Below are 22,350 nucleotides of genomic sequence, written 5' to 3'. Positions count from 1 at the left end.
AATACGTTTTTCAGACACTTAACAGAAGCATGGCATCTTGCTTTAGAGATAGGAGATTTAGTAAAATATTGATTTTCTGGCAAAAGAAATTTTAAATCTCTCTTCATTTAACTGTACACTAGTTTGTCTGTCTGTCATAGGTCCAAAATGATCTGTTAAGGGTGTTACTATCTGTTGCACACTAGTTCATAATGGTAAACAAATGGTTTTATTTCAAATACGTAAAAGATTTTATTGCATGTTGGAATTTTAGATTTAGAATTTACATTGAATCAAAATCATAAACTTTTTGCATGAGTTCTCAGATTTTTATATTAGTAGTTCCACTATTTATGACCTTTTGTTTTTGCTTCACATATTTTTGTTTTGAGTTGCATTTTATTTAATTTTTGCATGCATGAAATTGATTTAGGAATGTATAAAAGTCCAGCAAAGGCATGATTAAGTTTGATTTTGACTTAGCTTTTTTTAAGATTGCTAGCCTGAATTTTTTCTTCCTTACATGTTGAAATTGTAGTATTTTGACGGTCAGTCTATGACAATGTGCATTCATGCTGTACCATGAAGGAATGTTTTATCTGCTAACATGAAATAAATCAGTTTGACTTACAGAAAATTGACCTATGACAAACAGGTTGTAGGAATTTCATTTATCTGTATTCCTCTCCTTAATATAAATATTAATATGATTCTGTACAAAGGGAAATATTTCAATAATATTTTCCCCAGTTATTGAAATTAATGATGCTCAAAAAATCTCATTAGGTTATTCCAGATGTAAGTTGATTAATTTATGAGTTTTATTTGTAATCAATATTATTATTATAAAGGAGCAACCTTTACTTTTATAACTCCAGTTTGGAGTTTCTCATTTCTAGTTTTTATAGTGTAAACTGAAAATTGTTTAATGACAGCTGAAAGTTGGGAGCAAACTTTTATTACCTTGTTTCTGAAAGACTATGAAATGGAAATTTTAAGGTGAAAAAATCATGAAATTGTTTTTTATTCCAAAAACTCCTCATGCCTTGAGCAAGACATTCAAATCATCTAGAATAACCTAATAGTGGAATTTGATACACAATATATATAAACAAGTAATTTGCTGAACTTAACTTATTGAAGTATACATGATAACAATCAATAGTTATAAAATAAATATAATAAATAATGACCATCATAAGAAATGCAACACTGTATCACCTTCAAATATTCTTTGATAAAGCATTAAGTGCAATGGTTATTACCTACGTTTCAGTAAATTGGCATTAAAAAAATATTCTACATACATGAGGCAAAAATGTATGTTCAATATGGCATTGTCAGATAAAAATATAGTTTGAGTTGAATTTCAACATTTCTAGATACATATTACAATTGGTTAGAATTGAACAATTGAACATGACAAGAATCCAAACTTTAGGAAAACCTCTGTATTGTTTTAAAACCATAATTAGGATTTTCCACTGATTTTGTTTTTTTAGTACATTTGTCAGAATTTTATTTGAAGGTATACTTCATTAGTTTTGCATATCTTCTGAGGCTTGATATATAAGAATATTAATACAAATTGAAGAACTTATTAATTTCTATAGTTATTTTGTGACACAATTGTCACTAATTCACAATCACAGAAAATGGTGATGTAGATTTATTTACAAGTTATGGGAGGATTGGAAATACCTGATAAATTTTTTTTTTAAAATGTCCAAATTGATATGATTAAAATATCTTTTGTTACTATTGCAAGTACCTTTATTTATTTATTTGGTGAAGGTTTTATTTAAAGAAGTTTTTTCTTCTTTTCTTTGTAAGGAGTAAGAAGAGCCAACGATAATAAAAGGAGACAACAAGATAACTGGTTCAACTTGCCATAATAACCTGTGCAATCGTGCTATATACATAATATATATATATATATGTCTGCTTTATATAATATACATACAAATATTTAAATTTTATGCATTTGATGTCAAAATATCATTTTTATTTGTTCTATTAAAATCTGATAGATTTCTTGTCTGTCTCCTTTTATTATCAGCATTGTGTTTCATAATCATCTCTGCCATAAAATCGTTGAATTAAAGTATCCTCTGCTTCTGTTTTAAAGAGATGTCCAGTGAAGCGAAATAAATTATACATAAGTAAGAATCTAGAAATACAATGCATTTGTAATGTGTGATGGAACATTACCAGAGAAAAAAATCTGAAATAAAAAATAACTTAAATCTAAAATATATTTCATCTCCCATTACAATTGAAAAATGTGTCTGATACTTATGTAGAGAATAACTAATGTTGCTTCACTGGAGATCTCTAACCAAAATCTGTTTCATGTAAGTTGTAAGTATACACTTATTGCAAAAACTGTATAATATGAAATAACCATTCCCCATTGTATATATAAAGAAAATTCTGGACTGTTTGAAGTTGAATTTATAGTTGAGTTATCTCCCATTGACTATGGAAGGTGGAATTGCTTGTTAAATACATAAATTTTTACTGATTAAAATTTAATGGACATAAATCAATGTGATATAATGACTTTCAAAGACTACACTGAACAGATTAAGTTTTAATTTATAAGCATGACATTTCTTTCCTTCCTTCCTTCATTTCATATTGCAAGAACAGATCTATTAGTTTTGGAATCTTCCATTAAAACATACATTGTACCCAGAGAAGGCTCTTCAGAAATGGGGTAACCATCTATATGTTAAAGGCAAATTTAGAATTTCTCTCAAAATTTCACTCTACAACATTATCCAACCATAGTTGAGATTTGTATGTGCCTTCCCTGGGTCCTATGTATGTTTTTATGGAACAGCCTTTACCATAGTTACTAAGTTAGCACTTATAGCTGTAATCGAAAGGCTTCCCTTAAATCATCTGTAATATATAAAGAGGATGTATATATATGGAAGGTACAGTATTACATGAAGAAAATTACAATTTGGAAGCAAGTGATGACTATCAATCTTCATTGTGTCCCTAATTTGTGGGTTTCGTAGTGTTTTTCTCTCTTCTAAATCTGCACATTTGTTTATATGATTACGTTTAAGCTACAGTAAGTGGGCCATGTCACAGATTTTTTACAAATTTTGCATATAGCTGCAGTATGTTAAGCTTGAACTGAAGTTGAAAAAATAATGCATTTATCTCTTATTTTCTGAAATTTTTATCAATACTTGAATACAATGTATATTTACTAAATTTAAATCTATAGTCTCACTAATCGCATTTTTAGCACACCTGGCCCAAAGGGCCAAGTGAGCTTTTCTCATCACATGGCGTTCGTCATCCATTAACTTTTACAAAAATCTTCTACTTGACCAAATTTGGCCACAATCATCATTGGGGTATCTAGTTTAAAAATGTGTCCGATGACCCCGCCTGCCAACCAAGATGGCAGACATGGCTAAAAATAGAAAATAGGGATAAAATGCAAGTTTTGTCTTATTTTGAAAACCATTATAAATAGAGAAAATCTGACATGAGAAAAAATGTTCAGAATGTTGAGCTCTTCCAATTTTCCATGTATGTGAAAACTGTCAGACGACTTCTTTTAGGAGTTATTGCCCTTAAATGACAAATTTTACCATTTTTTCCATTTTTGCCTATTATCATGAAAAATATAATAGATAGAGAGATGCTTAAGAGAGAAAATGCAAAAATGATCAGCAAGACAAGGTCTATAAATAAGTTTTCATGGTCGAAATCCTCAGTCGACTCCTTACTAAAGTTATTGCCCTTTGATGACGATTTTTTTTCCAGTTATTGGTGTTTTTGTCTTATATCTTAAAAATTATAATAGATAGAAACTTGAATAAGCAAAAATGATCAGCAAGACAAGATCTACAATTAAGACAATATGGAGGAATTCTTGCGACATCTCCTTATTGGAGTTATTGCCCTTTAATGAGGATTTTACCATTTTTTTCGCATTTTGCCGTTTATGATAAAAAATTGAAATAGATAAATAGACGCTTTAATAAATCACAAAAATTATCAACAAGGCAAGATCTACTAACAAGTCAAAGTTTGCCGATATAGTTAGTAGACAGTCACTCTTTAGAGGAGTGATTGCCCTTAAATGAGGATTTTTTTACCCTCTTTTGTGTTTTGAGCAAAAAATAAAGAAGATAGAGAGAAACTAAACAGACTCAATGATCAGCAATACAAGATCAACAAAACAGATTTTTGTAATGAATTCTATTCTCGTCTACAATGTTGGAGAGTGTCCTTTGTTGAATATGCACATAGACCAAGGTGAGCGACACAGGCTCTTTAGAGCCTCTAGTTTATATATTTACCAATCTGTAATCTAGTTGGTAGTGAAAAACATATATAAAAAAAATGGATGTTATAGGGCTTACATCAGGATGACACTACCCATATTGTGAAGTTTTGTTGTATTTTTTTCACCTAGAACATCACTTTGGTTGATCTTGATGTATACCTTTTAAAACGAAGTAAGATTTGATGATTTTATGTGATTTCTATACAAAAATACATCTATTTTGAAAGAATTCATTCAATGATATTTCAAAAAATAAGAGATAAATGCATTTTTTCTCGATTTTCAGTTATAGTTCAAAGTGCCAAAGTTATATGCAAAACTTTACCAAAATCTGTGACATAGCCCATTTAATATACCTTGACCTTGAAAGCAAATACAGTCAAACTTTGATAAGTCGAAGATGAAGTGACCCAACATACTTACTTGACTTATCTAAGGTCACAGTTACATCATGTTTTCCCATTACAATAGTGTACAATGATTTGAAGGTTGAAGGATTATTGTATATACCAATTCATCTTCATCATGTTCATGGATAGTACATGCAGCATTAAAAAATGAAACTAAACAATACACATTTGTGTTTACACAAATAAGGAAATAAAATAATATGAAAATACTTGCAAAATGAACCAAATCTTATTCAACATTCTTCTTTCAATTTGATGTTGACTTTTTAATCTTTTACAAGTTTTATGAGTTTAATTATTGCTATAATATTTCTTTAATATTGATTGATTTTCTCTGTTTGGGTCTATTAGATTGTTACGTAATTATCTCAGGTAGTTTGTGTTTCACAAAGACAATTTTCTGCTTGGTCAAACATCAAAGGTATTGAGAAACAATATGCTTTGTTTTACATGCCATTCTCATTGTTATACAAACAAATTGATTGACCTAGAACAAATTAAGGAAAATCAATTTTGATGCTTTATGAAATCATATGATTTCAAATTTTCAATACATGTGTTTGAATCTGTATTTGGAACTTAGAATATATTTTCTCACATCAGGGTAAAAATATATGTTATATTTTTTTAGAGGGGATATTAAAATATACCCCATTTAAGTGAGATTTTAAATCAGCAGGGCTTCCCTTATCAGCATCATTAAAGCATTGAACAAATAAGAATTGCTACTAGTTTGACTCAGCCAAGTTTTCGACCCAACAAGGTTTGACTGTATTAACCTGAGTAAATCAGTAATCCTACAAGACAATTTAACTAGAATAAAATGTTAAGTTAGCACCATAAGGTTTTCAGTGATGTACAAGAGTCAACACTGTCTTGCCAGCTCTAATAGTTGTGAGTTATCTATGAGTGGACAGAAAGAAGATACAGTTAAAAATGTAACCTTAGACTATTATATCTATGAGTGGATAGAAAAAAGATACAGTTAAAAATGGAACCTTAGACTATTATATCTATGAGTGGATAGAAAAAAGATACAGTTAAATATTTAACCTTAGACTATTATATCTATGAGTGAACAGAAAAAAGATACAGTTAGAAATATAACCTTAGACTATTATATCTATGAGTAGACGGAAAAACGATACAGTTAAAAATATAACCTTAGACTATTATATCTATGAGTGGACAGAAAAAAGATACAGTTAAATATTTAACCTTAGACTATTAAATCTATGAGTGAACAGAAAAAAGATACAGTTAGAAATATAACCTTTATATCTATGAGTGGACTGAAAAAAGATACAGTTAGAAATATAACCTTAGACTATTATATCTATGAGTGGACAGAAAAAAGATACAGTTAAAAATATAACCTTAGACTATTATATATATGAGTGGACAAGAAAAAGATACAGTTAAAAATATAACCTTAGACTATTATATCTATTGAGTGGACAGGAAAAAGATACAGCTAAAAATATAACCTTAGACTATTATATCTATGAGTGTAAGGAAAATAGATACTAAAAATCAAACTATATAGAACACAACCAGGTTGTGTCAGGTCTGTATTGACCAAAACAAATTTAAGCAGAAAAAAATACTACATCACCTGATATCTAGGATTGCTCATGGTCACTAGAAGCATGACCAAAACACCATATTATTTGATAATTAAATCATGACTCATTAAAATAGGAAGCATGACCAAAACACCATATTAGTTGATAATTAAATCATGACTCATTAAAATATCAGCCTCCGTACTTCTAAAAAGATTTCATACAGCAGCCTCATTTTTATACGCCCGTTTACGGGAGGTATTATGGTATACCGTTGACCATCTGTCCGTTTGTCTTTGCGTCCGTCCGTCCGTCATCAACATGTTGGACATTAATTCAAAAACGCTATAACCAATATGCATGAAACTTTGGTGAATTGTTTATATCTATTGACGTGAGCTCCCTTTCGTTTCTTATAAATTTCGGATGTACTGTTTCCGAGTTTTGGGGTTTTATTCATTAAAAAAGGGGGGATTTTCCAGTTTTCGGACAATAACTCTAAAACAATTTCACCAATTTGCATGAAACTTTTGTGAATTGTTTATATCTATTGACATGAGCTCCCTTTCGTTTTTTATAAATTTCGGATTTTTACCGTTTCCGAGTTTTGGGGTTTTATTCATTAAAAAAGGGGGGATTTTCCAGTTTTCGGACAATAATTAAAAAACAATTTCACCAATTTTCAAGAAACTTTGATGAATTGTTTATTTCTATCGACATGAGCTCCCTTATGATTTTTATAAATTTTAGACTATACGTTTCTGATTTATGGGGTTTTATTTATTACAAAAAGGGGGATTTTCCCGTTTTCGGACAATAACTCAAAAATGCTTTCAGCATTTTTTATGAAACTATGGTAAATTGTTTATATCTATTTTTGTAAGCTCCCTTTTGATTTTTATAAATTTTCGAATTTAGGTTTCCGAGTTATAAGATTTTATTTGTTTATAGTCTGACAACAGATTTACTAAGCATTGCGCGATAGCACAGTGTATTGCACAACAGCAAGAAATCTTTAATTGAATAAAATTCAATTCATATAACCAATTTCAAGTTCTTTGACTACATTTATTCAGAAACCTATAATATGTCAAATATTTTAATTTCAATCCAAATTATTCAGACCTGTATCAAGCTTGAATATTGTGTCCATTTTTGCCCCAACTGTTCAGGGTTGGACCTCTGCGGGCGTATTCAGATGCGCTCAGCGAAGCAGTTTATTGTGAAATATAGTGCTATGCACATAGTAAATTTAGACTAAGTTTGGTAAAATTAGTAATTTGTCAAAGCACAACTTGTATTTTTAAAAAGAAAAGGATGTCAATCCTATTTGTAAATGTCAGATTCATAGTGTAACATAAAATAGTTGAAGCCATAGTCATGATAGTTGTGTTTTTTATGATCTTTCATATTTAATTATTATTAGGTCCTGTTTGCAACATTTTGTCATATACAGTCATAAGAAAAATGCTTCTGAAGTAAAATGCATACTCTCATCGAATTTCAATACTTTTATAATAAAAAAAAATAATTAAGTATTAATTGAAGAATTTGATTACACAAATTATTAATGGGAAAAAGATTAAAGGAAAGCTATATATATGTCTATCCATCTTACATAGTTGTCATTTTAATTTCAACAGTTAAATTATATATTTATATAATCTATGAATATCAATGAACTTTTAGGACACTACAATAAACTTTCTAATTTTAAAGATCTATAATAATATTCATACTATTAGTATAAAAAATTAATATAATTTACATGTCCCAACAATTAAATGTAAGATTGATATATTATAAAACATATTATGTCATAATGATAACAGGAGAGGGGAAAATTGAATGACATTTTCTCCTTAAAGTCATTTCTTTGTCACTTATAAGTCCTAAGTAAATCCAGCTTAATTTATCAGGTGATATATCAACAACTTTTATCCATTAATCATATTGGACCTCTTAAGGCAGATAACAAATTTACAATAGACAGTGTAAATCATAGTCCAGTGAGATAGTTATTGACTTTCTTTTGCCTCAGGGTGTTTAATATTTTCTCCCATAATTGGGATTATTCATTTCTCCTTAATGGACCCCCTTTTGAATTTAAAACTTGGGTGTTTGTGTTGTGTTTGCCTATGAATATCTTTAGTAAGTTATCGATCGGCTTGTTCAAACGTGGATTGTTATACATGAATTTTGTGAATTTTTAATAGTTGTTTCAAAACAATTAATTTATGATTATTTCCTGATCTGCTTAAAAGATGTGACCTTCATTAAATGTGACGGTTTAATTCATTTCCGTCTTCATCTGGATAATCCACCTCAGGTCATGTCAACGTTTTAATCTATCTGTATTTTACCATAAATACTACTGCTAAGAAAATGAATCAGAAAACTGTTTGAATATGCAGTGAATATCGTATGTAGTGTGTTTGAATGTTTGTGTGGTAAGATCTTAACTGAGGTTAAATGCAAGTTGGAATATTTATTAATGAATACAAAATGGTGGACTAAAAGACAAATGGAACTGTGATTTACCTGGAAATTTGATATTATTGAAAAACGTATAATGTTAAAGAAAAAGGAGCCCTACTACTACGATCCCCATATACCCAGGTAAGATATTCTAATTGGACAAAGGTACAAGGAAGAGTTCAGAGAAGCATGGATTACAGCATGCATATTTATTGACTAATTTATTGCGCTATGATCAGATGCTGCATCACAAACAAAAAGATTTTATGTGCATTGAAACTTTTAGAATGGGGGTATTGTATTATATCCATTTATAATAAAGGGTTAATTGTGAACTATAAATAGAATAGACAAATTTGAATTTAAAATTGTATGGTCATGAATAAGAAAAAAACTTCCAATATATTGTCAATATTGTGGGTAGATTTGGATATACATGTTTATTTGACCATGAAGGAAGAATAAGTGTAGATTTATTCACTGGGAGTTGATTTGGGGTTTTTAGTTCTCAATATGTTTGTGTGTTGTTTAAATTTTATGTATTTTTTATATATTTTCTTCTACTTCTTGTTCACTTGAAAGAAGGAATACTTTGAGCATTTTATACCAAGTGTGAAATAAGTTTTTATCATTTCTGCCTTCCTTCCTTGATATTTCCATTTTTACCAATTTCATTTCGTTTTCTGTTGTTTTGTCTTTCTAATAGCAAACATTCAAATTCAATGCCTTTGTGATATTTAGTTCAGTTTCCTTATATAGTAAGCAATTTTTAAAAATACAATTTTTGATTTGTTCACATAGTAGAGTTAAAAGATCTTAAAGTGAAATTAGGACTTAGTTCGTAATAGAAAGGGCGGTAAATTGCTTCTAGAAAAGTTTGTTTTGGTTGCCCAATGGAATAGAGTTTAAGTTTGCTTATTAGTAAGTAGACCTGTTTAAAATCATGTGTATTATTTGAAATACTGCATATTATACATGTATCAAGGAATTTGAAAACCAAGTGGCATTTATGGTAGCGAGTTTTACAGCTGATTTGGCATCATAGAACTTTGATAGCTGCTTATTTTAAAACAGCGTTAGCAGTGTAGGAATCAGGAAGCTGGTGAAGATTATTAGGGAGTGTGAGCCAAGGCTCCTTGTTGAAGGCTGTACTTTGACCTATAATTGTTTACTTTTTACACATTGTGACTTGGATGGAGATTTGTCTCATTGGCACTCATACCATATCTTCTTATTTCTATTGTATGTTTGTGATTGCCCTGTCTTAGAGAGGTCTTCAAATCTTATTTCAGTTTCCATGGTTGGCAGTTGTCTATGTTAGATTTTCTTGAGATCAGATGTTTTAGTTAAGTGTTTGGCAACTTTTTTGTAAGCTAATGGACAGATCTTGAAATGTTATTAAGTTATTTTTTAGTACATCACTGGTTGGTCAAGATGTTATTTTGAGGACTAAGAGGTAATAACTTATGGTTTACCTGGACCAATGTTGAATTGGTCTCGGTGACTGTTGGGTTCTATAACTTATTAACTGGTTGACAGCTGCATGTGTGGCTGAATGGCCAATTGTCAACTGTCTGTGAATGTTGGGACCTGTAACTTGGAGACTGGTTGACAACTGCCTGTGTGGCTGAATGGCATGCTGTCAACTGTCTCTGTGAATGTTGGGACCTATAACTTGGAGACTGGTTGACAACTGCATGTGTGGCTGAGTGGCCTATTATCAACTGTCCCTATGAATGTTGGGATCTATAACTTGGTGACTGGTTGACAGCTGTCTCAGTGAATGATTTGGATCTACAACTGTCTGTGACTGGGTAACAACTGTATGCATGGCTAAATGGCCAATTGTCAACTGTCTCTGTGAGCGTTGGGATTTATAACTTGGTGACTGTTTGACAGCTGCCTGTGTGGCTGATTGGCCAATTGTCAACTGTCTCTGTGAATGTTGGGATCTATTACTTGGTGACTGTTTGACAACTGCCTATGTGGCTGAGTAGTTTGTGTAATAGATTGCCAACCGTCTTTTTGGTTAACTTTTTAAGTAGCCGTGGTTCTTAAGATGGTATAGAAATATGATTGACAATTGTTTAGGTGATCAAGATTTTAGGAGATTGACAACTTATGTGATGAAAGATATACAAGTTTGTTTCCAATTCCGAAGTTCTGTATTGTAGTACTGTATACATGATGGCATTTTAAGCAACATTATTAGCCAGGTGATTAATACTTGTTCAATGGAGCTTCAAGATCTTGTAACATCTCTTTGTGTTTTCATACTGATGGTAATTGTATACTTTTAGTAACATGAGAAATGTCTTAGTATGTTCATGGACATCAAAAGAATTTTCAAATGACCGACAGTTTTGAAACAGCTATCACTACAAGGACTAAATGTCTTACAGTATAAAATGTATTAGTAACAAAATCTGTTTTATTGAAAATATATTTTTTTAAGAGGCGGACATGGTTGATGTGAACCTGTTCAAGAATACTGATGATATAAAAAATGATTATAAATAAGAAATACATGACCCTTATACCGTAGGTAGTTCTGTATACTTGCTATATATGATATTATTTAATCAAGAAGTTCTGTTCAAGTGTGTCAATGTGATTTACAAGTTGTAGTGATGCATGAAATATTAATTTGGTTACACCTTGTAATCTAGGATCAGTATAATGAAGATTTTACAGGCTGAAAGACCTATTGGGAATACCATATTTGGTTTTCAACAATCTTTATAGGAAATCCTGCTATTTCATTTAGAAAATATTACTTTTATATCCTATCAGTGTTATGTAGATTAAACAAGACTCTACTTACTCCTTTAGTTTTATGTTATATGGTCTCAATTCATGAATTGTCTATGGAGATCTTGACAATGTAAGTTACTTATTGCCATTTTTACAACTAAATGTATTTTATTACATGTCTATCAAAACATTTTTGATGTACTATAATTATCTGTTAAGAATGTTGTAAAGATATCAAGTCTTCATTTCTTTATACTGTAAATAAATATTGGTTCATAACAGAGAAAGTTGATTATTAGTCCCCTACCAACGAAGTCGAAGGGGACTTTAGGTTTGCACTCCGTCCGTCTGTCCATCCGTCAGTCTGGCAAATCAGCTTTCCACACTTTTTTTCTTCGTTCTTGAAGATATTGATTTGATATTTGGTATATAGTCTTATCATGACAAGTTATATATCAAGTTCGAATTTTGTTCCGGTCTGATGATTTAGTCTAGAGTTATGGACCATAACTCTGGACCATATCTAATGTTAGAGTACTATGTTAAACCATATTTCTGTACAAAGGGAGATAACTCATTTTTTAAAAGACATTCTTTGTTAAATTATTTGAAGAATTTTTTTGGCAGGTTTGTTTGTTATTTAGTATAAACTAATTTTCTGAATGCTATATATATAAAAAAAAAATTATGAAGAGAAATCCTTTAATTAGATAATAATCTATTTTTATTAATGTATATATTTCAATACATTTCATTGTGTAGATAAAAGTTGTTGACATGTTATAGATAAGTTACAAATCTATATTAGTTTGTGACAAATGAAAGAAAAAATATTTGGAACTATTAATTATATTTGATTATAATTTGAAAATAGATATACACTGTTTTACAGCATATCTAATTTTAGAGAACTTTTAATCATATCTAATGTTTTTTTCACTCATATAATCAGTTTTCCACACTGGAAGATATGGACATGATATTTACTTTTTGTTTACACCATGACAAGTTATAGAACAAGTTAGCATTTTGTTCCAGTAAAATGAATTTTTACCCGGAAGGGGACTATGTATTGCCATGCAATACTCTCAGAATGCTTGTTGTATAAAACATTTTAAAAGTAGCTTTGATAAAATTTAGGTATGTACTGGTATATTGAAAATGATATTTGCAGTACTGCCAAGTTTTCATGAAGCAAATGCATGAAATTTTGCCAAAATTGTAAAAATCAAAGAGAAAAAACAATAGATCAAAGGAAAATGCCGCCAAATAAGCATGAAAATGCGTGAGTCTCACACTAATTCTGTGAGACTTGGCAGCCCTGTATCTGGACTGAAAAAATCAAATTAAATACTCTATGAGAGTGTTTTATATTTGTACTAGCTGACAAAGCAGCCAACATTTTTTTAATTGCTGACAAAAATGCTGTACTAAATACTCAACTTGGATTAAAAAATCTTATATATTCATACTAATTGTTTATAAAAGAATTTAAAAAATTGAACTGAATCTGAATATCTTTAAATGATACATATAGCAATTATAATTCCAGAGATATAATCAATTTGAAATTTATGAAACTGAGAAACTTATAAATGTATAGGTTGTATGTGAAAAGCAGCAACAAAAAAGAAATTGAAGCTGAACTCATTTTATTTAATATACAAAATTTTGTAATAGAAAATTTATTAATGTATAAATCAATTTGTGGTAAATTCTTTAAATACTTGTAAATCAATACAGGAAGAACTATTGTTTATTGATGTTAGTCACATCAGGGTCAGTAAGTTCTTGTATAACTAACCATTTTCACAAAGTTGTAAGAATATTTATAACTTTTGTTTGTAGCATTTTTATTTGGTCATTTTGTTTACCACAACATTTTGTATCGTTTTAGTCCTTTGATTTATATTGGTTTTGTACTAACCTTGCTGTTATGACAACCATATCTATAGTGAACTGCAACTGATACATTTCAAGTTTATCAGATCAAAATTTGTATTTAAAATGATAATGTGACAATATTCCATAATACAATTTATCATTCAAAGATCAATTCCAGTTTCTTTGGACCTTGATAGTATGGGACCCAGTTATTCACCCTTATTATAATAATTACTTTCATTTGTATTAAAATGGAAGTGCAGATTTTTAGCCGTAGCGGAGGGTGCATTAAGTTTTACCCTTGTCCGTCTGTACGTACGTACGTCCCAAAATTGGTTTCCGTTCTCTAACTTTAGTTTGCCTCAACCAAATGTTATGAAACTTATACACAATGCTTATTACCACAAAACACAGATCAAGCTTGAATTTTGGTGGCGTCCCTTTTACCGCTCTAGAGTTATGCCCCTTTACAAATGGAAAAATTGCTGAATTTATCATTTCCGTTCTCTAACTTTAGTTTGCTTCAACCAAATGTTATGAAACTTATACACAATACTAATTACCACAAAACACAGATCAAGTTTGAATTTAGGTGGCGTCACTTTTACCTTTCTAGAGTTATGCCCCTTTACAAATGGAAAAATTGGAAAAATTGCTGAATTTTTTGTTTCCGTTCTCTAACTTTAGTTTACCTCAACCAAATGTTATGAAACTTATACACAATGCTTATTACCACAAAACACTGATCAAGTTTGAATTTTGGTGGCATCACTTTTACCGTTCTAGAGTTATGTCCCTCTATAAATGGAAAAATTGCTGAATTTTTTGTTTCCGTTTTCTAATTTTAGTTTGCCTCAACCAAATGTTATGAAACTTATACGCAATGCTTATTACCACAAAACACAGATCGAGTTTGAATTTTGGTGGCGTCACTTTAACTGTTCTAGAGTTATGTCCCTTTATAAATGGAAAAATAGTTGAATCAACTACAATCAATGCTTTATACAATGCAATGTTTAATTTTGACTTCCACTGATTAAACTCAGATCAAGTTCAAATTTGGGTAGCGTCACTTTTACCGTTCTTCAGTTATGTCCCTTTATAACTATATGATATGCAAGCGAGGCATCATCTGTGTCCACATGTGGACACTATCCACATTTATTTATTTGTTCTTTCTCAGAGAATTCTGAAAAGTTCATTACTGGCATATAAAAGATCAATTCTGTTTTCAGTATGAATGGGTCATTGGTTTCACTTTCTGAATAAAATTAAAAAAGAATTGGTTTTCCCGTTTGGATGGTTTTACACTAGCAATTTTTGGGGCCCTTTATAGCTTGCTGTTCAGTGTCAGCCAAGGCTCAGTGTTGAAGACCGTACTTTGACCTATAATGGTTTACTTTTATAAATTTTGACTTGGATGGAGAGTTGTTTCATCGGCACTCATACCACATCTTCTTATATCTATGTACAATTTATTCAGATTACTTTCCTTTAGATTGGTACAATATCACCATAAATGGATGGTAAATTAATTGAGTTACTTCATTTATGGAACAGGTTCCCATCCCTGATAATTTTATATATTAAACTGACAATACATGGACCAAAAACTTAGACTTAAATGTACCTAAATAAAATGATACTGGTAACATTATTATGCGCTTAAAAAAATTTCAGAAGCATATAGTTGTTGCTTTGTCAGTCTGTCAGTGTATCTGAAACATTGTTCCCAGATCATAATTTGAGAACTCCTTGCTAGATTTGAAAAAAACAAAACTTATACAGATGGTACATATAGAGGAGGGGAAGATATCGTCCAATTTTGGGGTTACCAGTAATAAGTCAATGGTATGGTCACTGTTACTAAAAATAGAAAAATAATGTTTGGAATGAAACTTGTAAAATTTCATGATTGAACAGTTCAGGGAGCATCAATTGGCAGTGCCAGCTTTTAACTTATAACAGTCCAGAACAATGAACACGAGTAAGCTTAGTACACAAAAAAGCTTTGATGGCCTTGGGCTGTTTTCTCTTTGACGCATTCCCTGTTACCAGTCTCAATTTTATTAGAGGAACGCTTTTGAGAAAATCTACCAGATATTTTAATTGAATCTGTCTATGAAAAGAGGTAGAAGATACTTCAGGGGCAATAAAAAACCATTAGTTGAAGACAAAAAAGAAAACAAAAAACAATGAAAAGACACTTTGATACTGATATAATTTTTGTAAAAGCATTGCAACATTAACATGTCACTTTAAGTTTTGAAAATGTGCATGGTTTGAAAAAGTGAATTAGTAACAACTACACTTAAAACTGAGCTTTGACAAAAGAGCAATTTATGTATGGATCGTGGTATATAAGCAATAGCCGTGAAGATAGGGTTTGTAATGTGTTAGGGGAAGGGTTGAGTGCTCACAAACATGTTTAACTTCGCCACATTCTATATGTGCCTGTCCCAAGTCAGGAGCCTGTAGTTCAGTGGTTGTTGTTGGTTCATGTTGGTCATATTATTTTTTTCGTAAATAGTTTTGTTATAAATAAGGCCGTTAATTTTCTCAATTGAATTGTTTCATATTTTTCATGTCAGGGCCTTTTATAACCGACTATACGGTATGGGTTTTTTTCGTTGTTGAAGGCCATACGATTGCCTATAATTGCTTACATCCACTTCATTTGAACTTGGGTGAATAGTTTTCTCATCAGCAATCATACCACATCTCCTTATTTTTATATAAGCAGTAATATTGTTTACATACAATTAAAAGTTTGTTGGTCCTAAAACATATTTAAGTGCTTTGATTAAGAATGTGGTTTTGTTGATGTATTAATAATTTTCTATGCGGACATGAACTTATCACTTTTTGAAATTATCAAAAGGAAGTTTTATTGTTTTTATATGTTAACTTAATTGAATAAAGGATATGATAAAAAAAAAATCATTTGTAAATACTAGTACAACAGAATTTATTGTTACAATTTAGTCTTTTCTGATCAATAATATTATCGTGTGTTTGTGCTGAGGCAAAAACTAGAAATCTGACAAGGGACCCATAAAATATTGTGGATGACACTAGAGACCAGTAAAAAGCATTTATGATATATATCACAAACAGTTAGCATTTAATGTTCACTTGGGATATGTCAGAAAAGAATAATTTGACAGGAGTTGTATTATTCCATATGTAAATCTTCCACTTGGAAACAAATGCCTTTTTCATTGTTAGACTGCTGAAAAAACTGGTATCTACAAGTGGTAAATATCCATACACAGTTTTCTTTTTTATGTTGAGTCATTCTCTCCCCACAATATTACTAGAAAGACACAACCTGACAGACTTGTACACAAATAATATTGAAGATGTAAATAGAGAGACAACAATGAACAAACAACAACCACAAAAACAGGAAGTGGTATCAAGAGATCAGAAAGAGTCAAAACCTGTGCATTGAAATTCACCTGTAATACCCTAGAATTTGCAATATCTGATTATGCGTCCAGTGTTACAATATGAAAATATCCAATGTTTATAACACATCAGCTGACAATATTAGATCCTATCAGAACTTTAAAATCCATTAAGGATTAGTTGGGGTATCCTGTATCATTACCAGAGAGTGTCATGAGTAAATTTATACAATCACAGAGTTACGAAGAGAGGGCCAGGCCTCAACTGAAGTTACTGTGAGACAATTTTCTTGATTGGACAGTCTTTTATCTGAACCTCTACAGTACATTTGGAGCTCTACAATACATCTGGAGCTCTACAGTACATCTGGAGCTCTATAATATATCTAAAGCTCTACAGTACATCTGGAACTGTACAGGACATTGGAAGCTCTACAGTACATCTGGAGCTTTACAGTACATTTGGATCTCTACAGTACATCTGGAGCTCTACAGTACACCTTGAGCTCTACAGTACATCTGGAGCTCTACAGTACACCTGGAGCTCTACAATACATCTGAAGCTCTACAGGACATCAGGAGCTCTACAGGACATCAAGAAATCCACAGAACATCTGGAGCGCTACAGTACATCTGGAGCACTACAGTACATCTGGAGCTCTACATTAAATCTGGAGATCTACAGTACATCTGGAGCTCTACAGTATATCTGGAGCTCTACAATACATCTGGAGCTCTACATTACATCTGGAGCTCTACAGTACATCTGGAGATCTACAGTACATCTGGAGCTCTACAATACATCTGGAGCTCTACAATACATCAGGTGCTCTACACTACATCTGGAGCTCTACAATACATCTAAAGCTCTACATTACATCTTGAGCTCTACATTACATCTGGAACTCTACAATACATCTGGAGCATACAAATGCATTCAACAGTGGTATGTGAAAGGACATTGCTGAAATGGTGGGTCACAAATAAACTGTTATCTATATTTTGCTGATTGCATGAAGAGAAGAGACATGAAATCATGGCATAATAGACAAGACCTTTGTAAGAAAGTAATTCCTTAGATTGTCATTATTATATAATATTATCTAAGCTGCCAGCCTACTGTCATCTTTTCTTACTTATTTTCCAGTAATCAATAGACAATGTATTATTTACGAAAGTGCCTGTAGTCTGTAATGTCATTTGTGTAAACCACTGAGAAAATTCTTAGGTTTGCATTCAGTATGAACAAAAAAATTGTGAATAATTGAAGAATTTGTTATTTTATAATTGTCTTTTATCATTATCATTGGTACTTGACAATTGTTTGAGTGCAAGTGTTCCCTTGAGCTTACTGAAAACAATCTTTCTGTTAAGTCTATCTATTAATGCAGAGGTGTGCCAAAGGTATTATGTGGTAAAGGAATTAGAAAGGGATAAAAAAAAAACATATATAATAGATATATAAAGCATATCCTTCATAGTTTTATATAAAAATAAGGACAAATTTGAAGAACAATGCCAACAAAACACATATGGTTGATAAATGGTGTATCCAGTTTTGTTTTCTCTTATTTGAAGAAATGAATAATGAAATAATTAGAATATGGATAGCAGGTAAGTCCATTAATGAAGGTGGGGAATCTAAATTAAAATAATAGAATAATACTTCGCCAATTAAAGTTTATATGGTGCTTTTTTTCAAAAATATACATAAGTATGAGTCACAGAGCTTTTTGTTTAGCTACAGGTTGGGCAAAATTGTCAGATTTTGTACAGATTATATATGGAAAAATCAAGTTTGTGTGAATAGAAAAAAAAAAACTATAAAATTGAAAATTGGGTCATGTGACTAGTTTGCTGGATACAAGACAAAATACAGTGAAACCTGTCTAAACCAAACATCTTCAGGACTTAAGACTTTGTTCGGTTTTGGCAGATGTTCAGTTTAATCAGGCTCACAACGCATAACATTTGATATGACTGAAATCATATTGAGAACATGTTTGGTTTAGACATTTTTTCAGCTTATACAAAATTTGGTTTAGAAAAGTTTCTCTGTAATTTGATTTACTGTATATCCTTTAATAAAAGTTAAATGGTCTGAGTTATGTCCCCTTAAATGGCTAAGTTGAAAAATATTGAATCAAGCAACAATTATTCTGTTTTTGTAAAACAGTAGAAGTCAAAAGATAAATCATTATTTCAGATGAAAAGTCTGACAAATGAAATGAATTCCTCTCCAAAAATTTGCATAGTTCATTAAATATCTACCGGTATGCAAATTGTTTCCTTCTTCTATTTTACAATGCAAAATGCAGAAGGCACTTAATCTACCTGAATAAAAGAATATATAAGTAAATTCCTTAAAAATAACTATGATTTTATTTTTCTTACATTACATTTCTGTGGTGTATTAAATGTCAAATTTTGTAATACTACCCAAATTGGGAGGTAATTTTACACTAGTACATGTATCATAATTGGTTTATTGTTTGGAAAATGATTAAATAAATTATATTTGACATTTTTAAATAATTATCAACTTCCCAGTATTAATATGATACCTATTTCACGGTATTTAAAAAAATATTACCAAAGCCTGGAAGATGAGGGGGGCTTTTATGTACATACAGATTGTAATAGTCCATTAAATTATCTTGTTACATCATCTAGGTTTTCCACAGTTACTTAGATTTTTTTTCTAAAATGTTCATATTTAAATAGTCAATAACAATTTAATGGGTTTATTGTTGTATAACTTTATATGATTCATGTAACTAACCTTCAGCAAGTTGTATTATGTAATAGATGTAGACATACTTTGATTTGAATTTTAGAACATTATAAATATTTAAAATTTTAAACCTTAAAATGTACTAAGATTGCAAATCAAAGAAATCAAATTATGATTTGCAATTTTTGTTGCATTATAATATGTTAAAATTTTTAAAAAGAAGCTCATACCATGTATTTAAAACTTTGAGTTAACAGAATTATATTTTTAGCTCACCCAGCCCAAAGGGCCAAGTGAGCTTTTCTCATCACTTGGCGTCCGTCGTCGTCCTCCGTCGTCGTTAGCTTTTACAAAAATCTTTTCCTCTGAAACCACTGGGCCAATTTAACCAAACTTGGCCACAACCTTCATTAGGGTATCTAGTTTAAAAAATGTGTCCGATAACCCTACCAACCAACCAAGATGGCCGGCATGGCTATAAATAGAACATAGGGGTGAAATGTAGATTTTGGCTTATATCTCTGAAACCAAAGCATTTAGAGGAAATCTGACGTGGGTATAACTGATTATCAGGTCAAGATCTATCTGCCCAGAAATTTTCAGACAAATCTGACAACCCGTTGTTGGGTTGCTGCCCCTGAATTGGTAATTTTAAGGAAATTTTGCAGTTTTTGGTTATTATCTTGAATTTTATTATAGATAGAGATAAACTGTAAAAAGCAATAATGTTCAGCAAAGTAAGATCTACAAATAAGTTGTCATGACCAAAATTGTCAGTCAACCCCTTTAGGAGTTATTGCCCTTTATAGTCAATTTTTAACAATTTTTCGTAAATTTTTGTAATCTTTTACAAAAATCTTCTTCTTAGAAACTTCTGAGACAAATTTAACCATACTTGGCCATAATCATTATTAGGGTATCTAGTTTAAAAAATTTGTCCGATGACCCTGCCTTCCAACCATCATGGCCGACATGGTTTAAAATAGAAGATAGGGGTAATGCTGTTTTTGGTTTATATCTCTGAAACTAAAGCATTTAGAGCCAATCTGACAGGTGGCAAAAATGTTCATCAGATTTAGATTTATCTGCCCTGAAATTTTCAGATGAATCCGACAACCCATTGTTGGGTTGCTGCCCCTGAGTTAGTTATTTTACAGAAATTTTGCAGTTTTTTATTATTATCTTAGATATCATTATAATATCTAATATCTAATACTATTAATTATAATTTTAACCTTATTTTACATGATTTCCAAATCATCAGTAGATACAGGTGAGCGACACAGGCTCTTGAGAGCCTCTAGTTTGCAATAGTGACTGTATGGCCCTGTTCTTTTAAGTCAATCAAATATTACTAGCTTCTATCCAGTCAATATATCAAGGTTGAAACTATGGGCAGATCAAAGATGAGAGGATTTGAAAGTCAATGTTAGGGCATTTCCATAAAAAGAATGTCCTGACTATAGAAATAAGATCTTGTAAGATCAATAGATATGTTGACTGAGAAAATTGACATCTTATTAGCTGATACTTATTACTGCTTGTGTTTTCATAACAAAATATTATGGTGACAGAAATTGATATTACTGACCATGGAAAGGAAGAAGCTTCTAAATTGTGTTTACTCTTTACCAACCAAAGTGGTACTTTGCTCATGTATTTGTATATTAAGTTGTTTTTGTTTTTGTATGAGGTAATGACTTTATTTGAATAGACCTTTCTTGTAAATAAGATTATAACCTATAAAAAAGTTAGCATCCAAAGCTGGTTCAATGATTTTACAAAAAAGTAATTTTTACAGATAATGTTATTGTTATTATTGACAATCATGTACAAAAACCTGCCCTGTGACTTGGAAAAATGTCAAAACAGCTAAAGTTCAAGCAATTTAAAATCAATGTCATTTCAAATATTTTCCATCAGATTTTTTAGAAACAATTATTCCTTAGAACTTTTTGTGTTCTTGACACAGGAAGGAATTGAACTTGAGCTTTTCTTTTTTTGTTTCTTTATTTGAAACTACCAGTAATTAAGTTGCTATTTTGCAGTTGTGTTTTTTAAACATTTGAGGTCCTTATTTAATTCAAGATAACATAAAGCTTAAGATTTGTTTTGCTTTAAAACCTATTTCATTTAAACTAATTTTATTATTTCAGGGAGCCTAGAAGAGTAAAATTAAAGAAAGGATCAACAGGTCTAGGTTTTAATATAGTAGGAGGAGAGAATGGGGAGGGAATATTTATATCATTTATACTGGCTGGTGGACCTGCAGATCTGTGTGGAGAACTCCGTAGAGGTGACCAGATTCTTACAGTAAGTTACATGTACTTATATGGTGTAGCATCTTTTTATACGACCGCAAAAAAAATTTTGTGGTCGTATATTGGTATGACGTTGGCGTCGTCGTCGTCCGAAGACACATTGGTTTTCGCACTCTAACTTTAGTTTAAGTGAATGGATCTCTATGAAATTTTACCAAAAGGTTCAATACCACAAAAGGAAGGTGGGGATTGATTTTGGGGGTTATGGTACCAACAGTTCAGGAATAAGGGGCCAAAAATAAGCATTTTTGTAACTTCCAGACATAACTTGTGTGTTAGTGTATGGATCTCTCTGACATTGTACTACAAGGTTCCATATAAAAAAGGAATGCTGGGATTGATTTTGGGGGTAATTGCCTTCAAATTTTAGGAATTAGGGGCAAAAAACAAGCATTTTTCTAGTTTCATGACAATAACTTGTGTGTAAGTGTATGGATCTCTCTGACATTGTACCACAAGGTTCCATATCACAAAGGGAATGCTGGGATTGATTTTGG

The 22,350-nt window shown here is 31.0% G+C and overlaps 1 protein-coding gene and 1 long non-coding RNA gene across 8 annotated transcripts in view; one reads left to right on the top strand and one right to left on the bottom strand.

The window, feature by feature from the left end:
- LOC127698259 (disks large homolog 1-like) overlaps positions 1-22,350 on the top strand; it is a 428,947-nt gene that overhangs the window by 381,617 nt on the left and 24,980 nt on the right. For all 7 annotated transcript variants that reach the window (XM_052201636.1, XM_052201638.1, XM_052201635.1 and 4 more), the window contains one exon: positions 21,689-21,845. In XM_052201636.1, coding sequence (XP_052057596.1) covers positions 21,689-21,845 — 157 coding nt within the window. The remainder of the gene's footprint in view (positions 1-21,688; positions 21,846-22,350) is intronic.
- LOC127698312 (uncharacterized) overlaps positions 1-22,350 on the bottom strand; it is a 45,904-nt gene that overhangs the window by 23,059 nt on the left and 495 nt on the right. The window lies entirely within an intron of this gene.

Source organism: Mytilus californianus, unplaced genomic scaffold (assembly GCF_021869535.1).
Source record: "Mytilus californianus isolate M0D057914Y unplaced genomic scaffold, xbMytCali1.0.p SCAF_4, whole genome shotgun sequence".
NCBI classification, from domain to species: domain Eukaryota; kingdom Metazoa; phylum Mollusca; class Bivalvia; order Mytilida; family Mytilidae; genus Mytilus; species Mytilus californianus.
The sequence above is the reverse complement of the archived record's forward strand: the minus strand, read 5'-3'. Positions and strand labels throughout refer to the sequence as shown.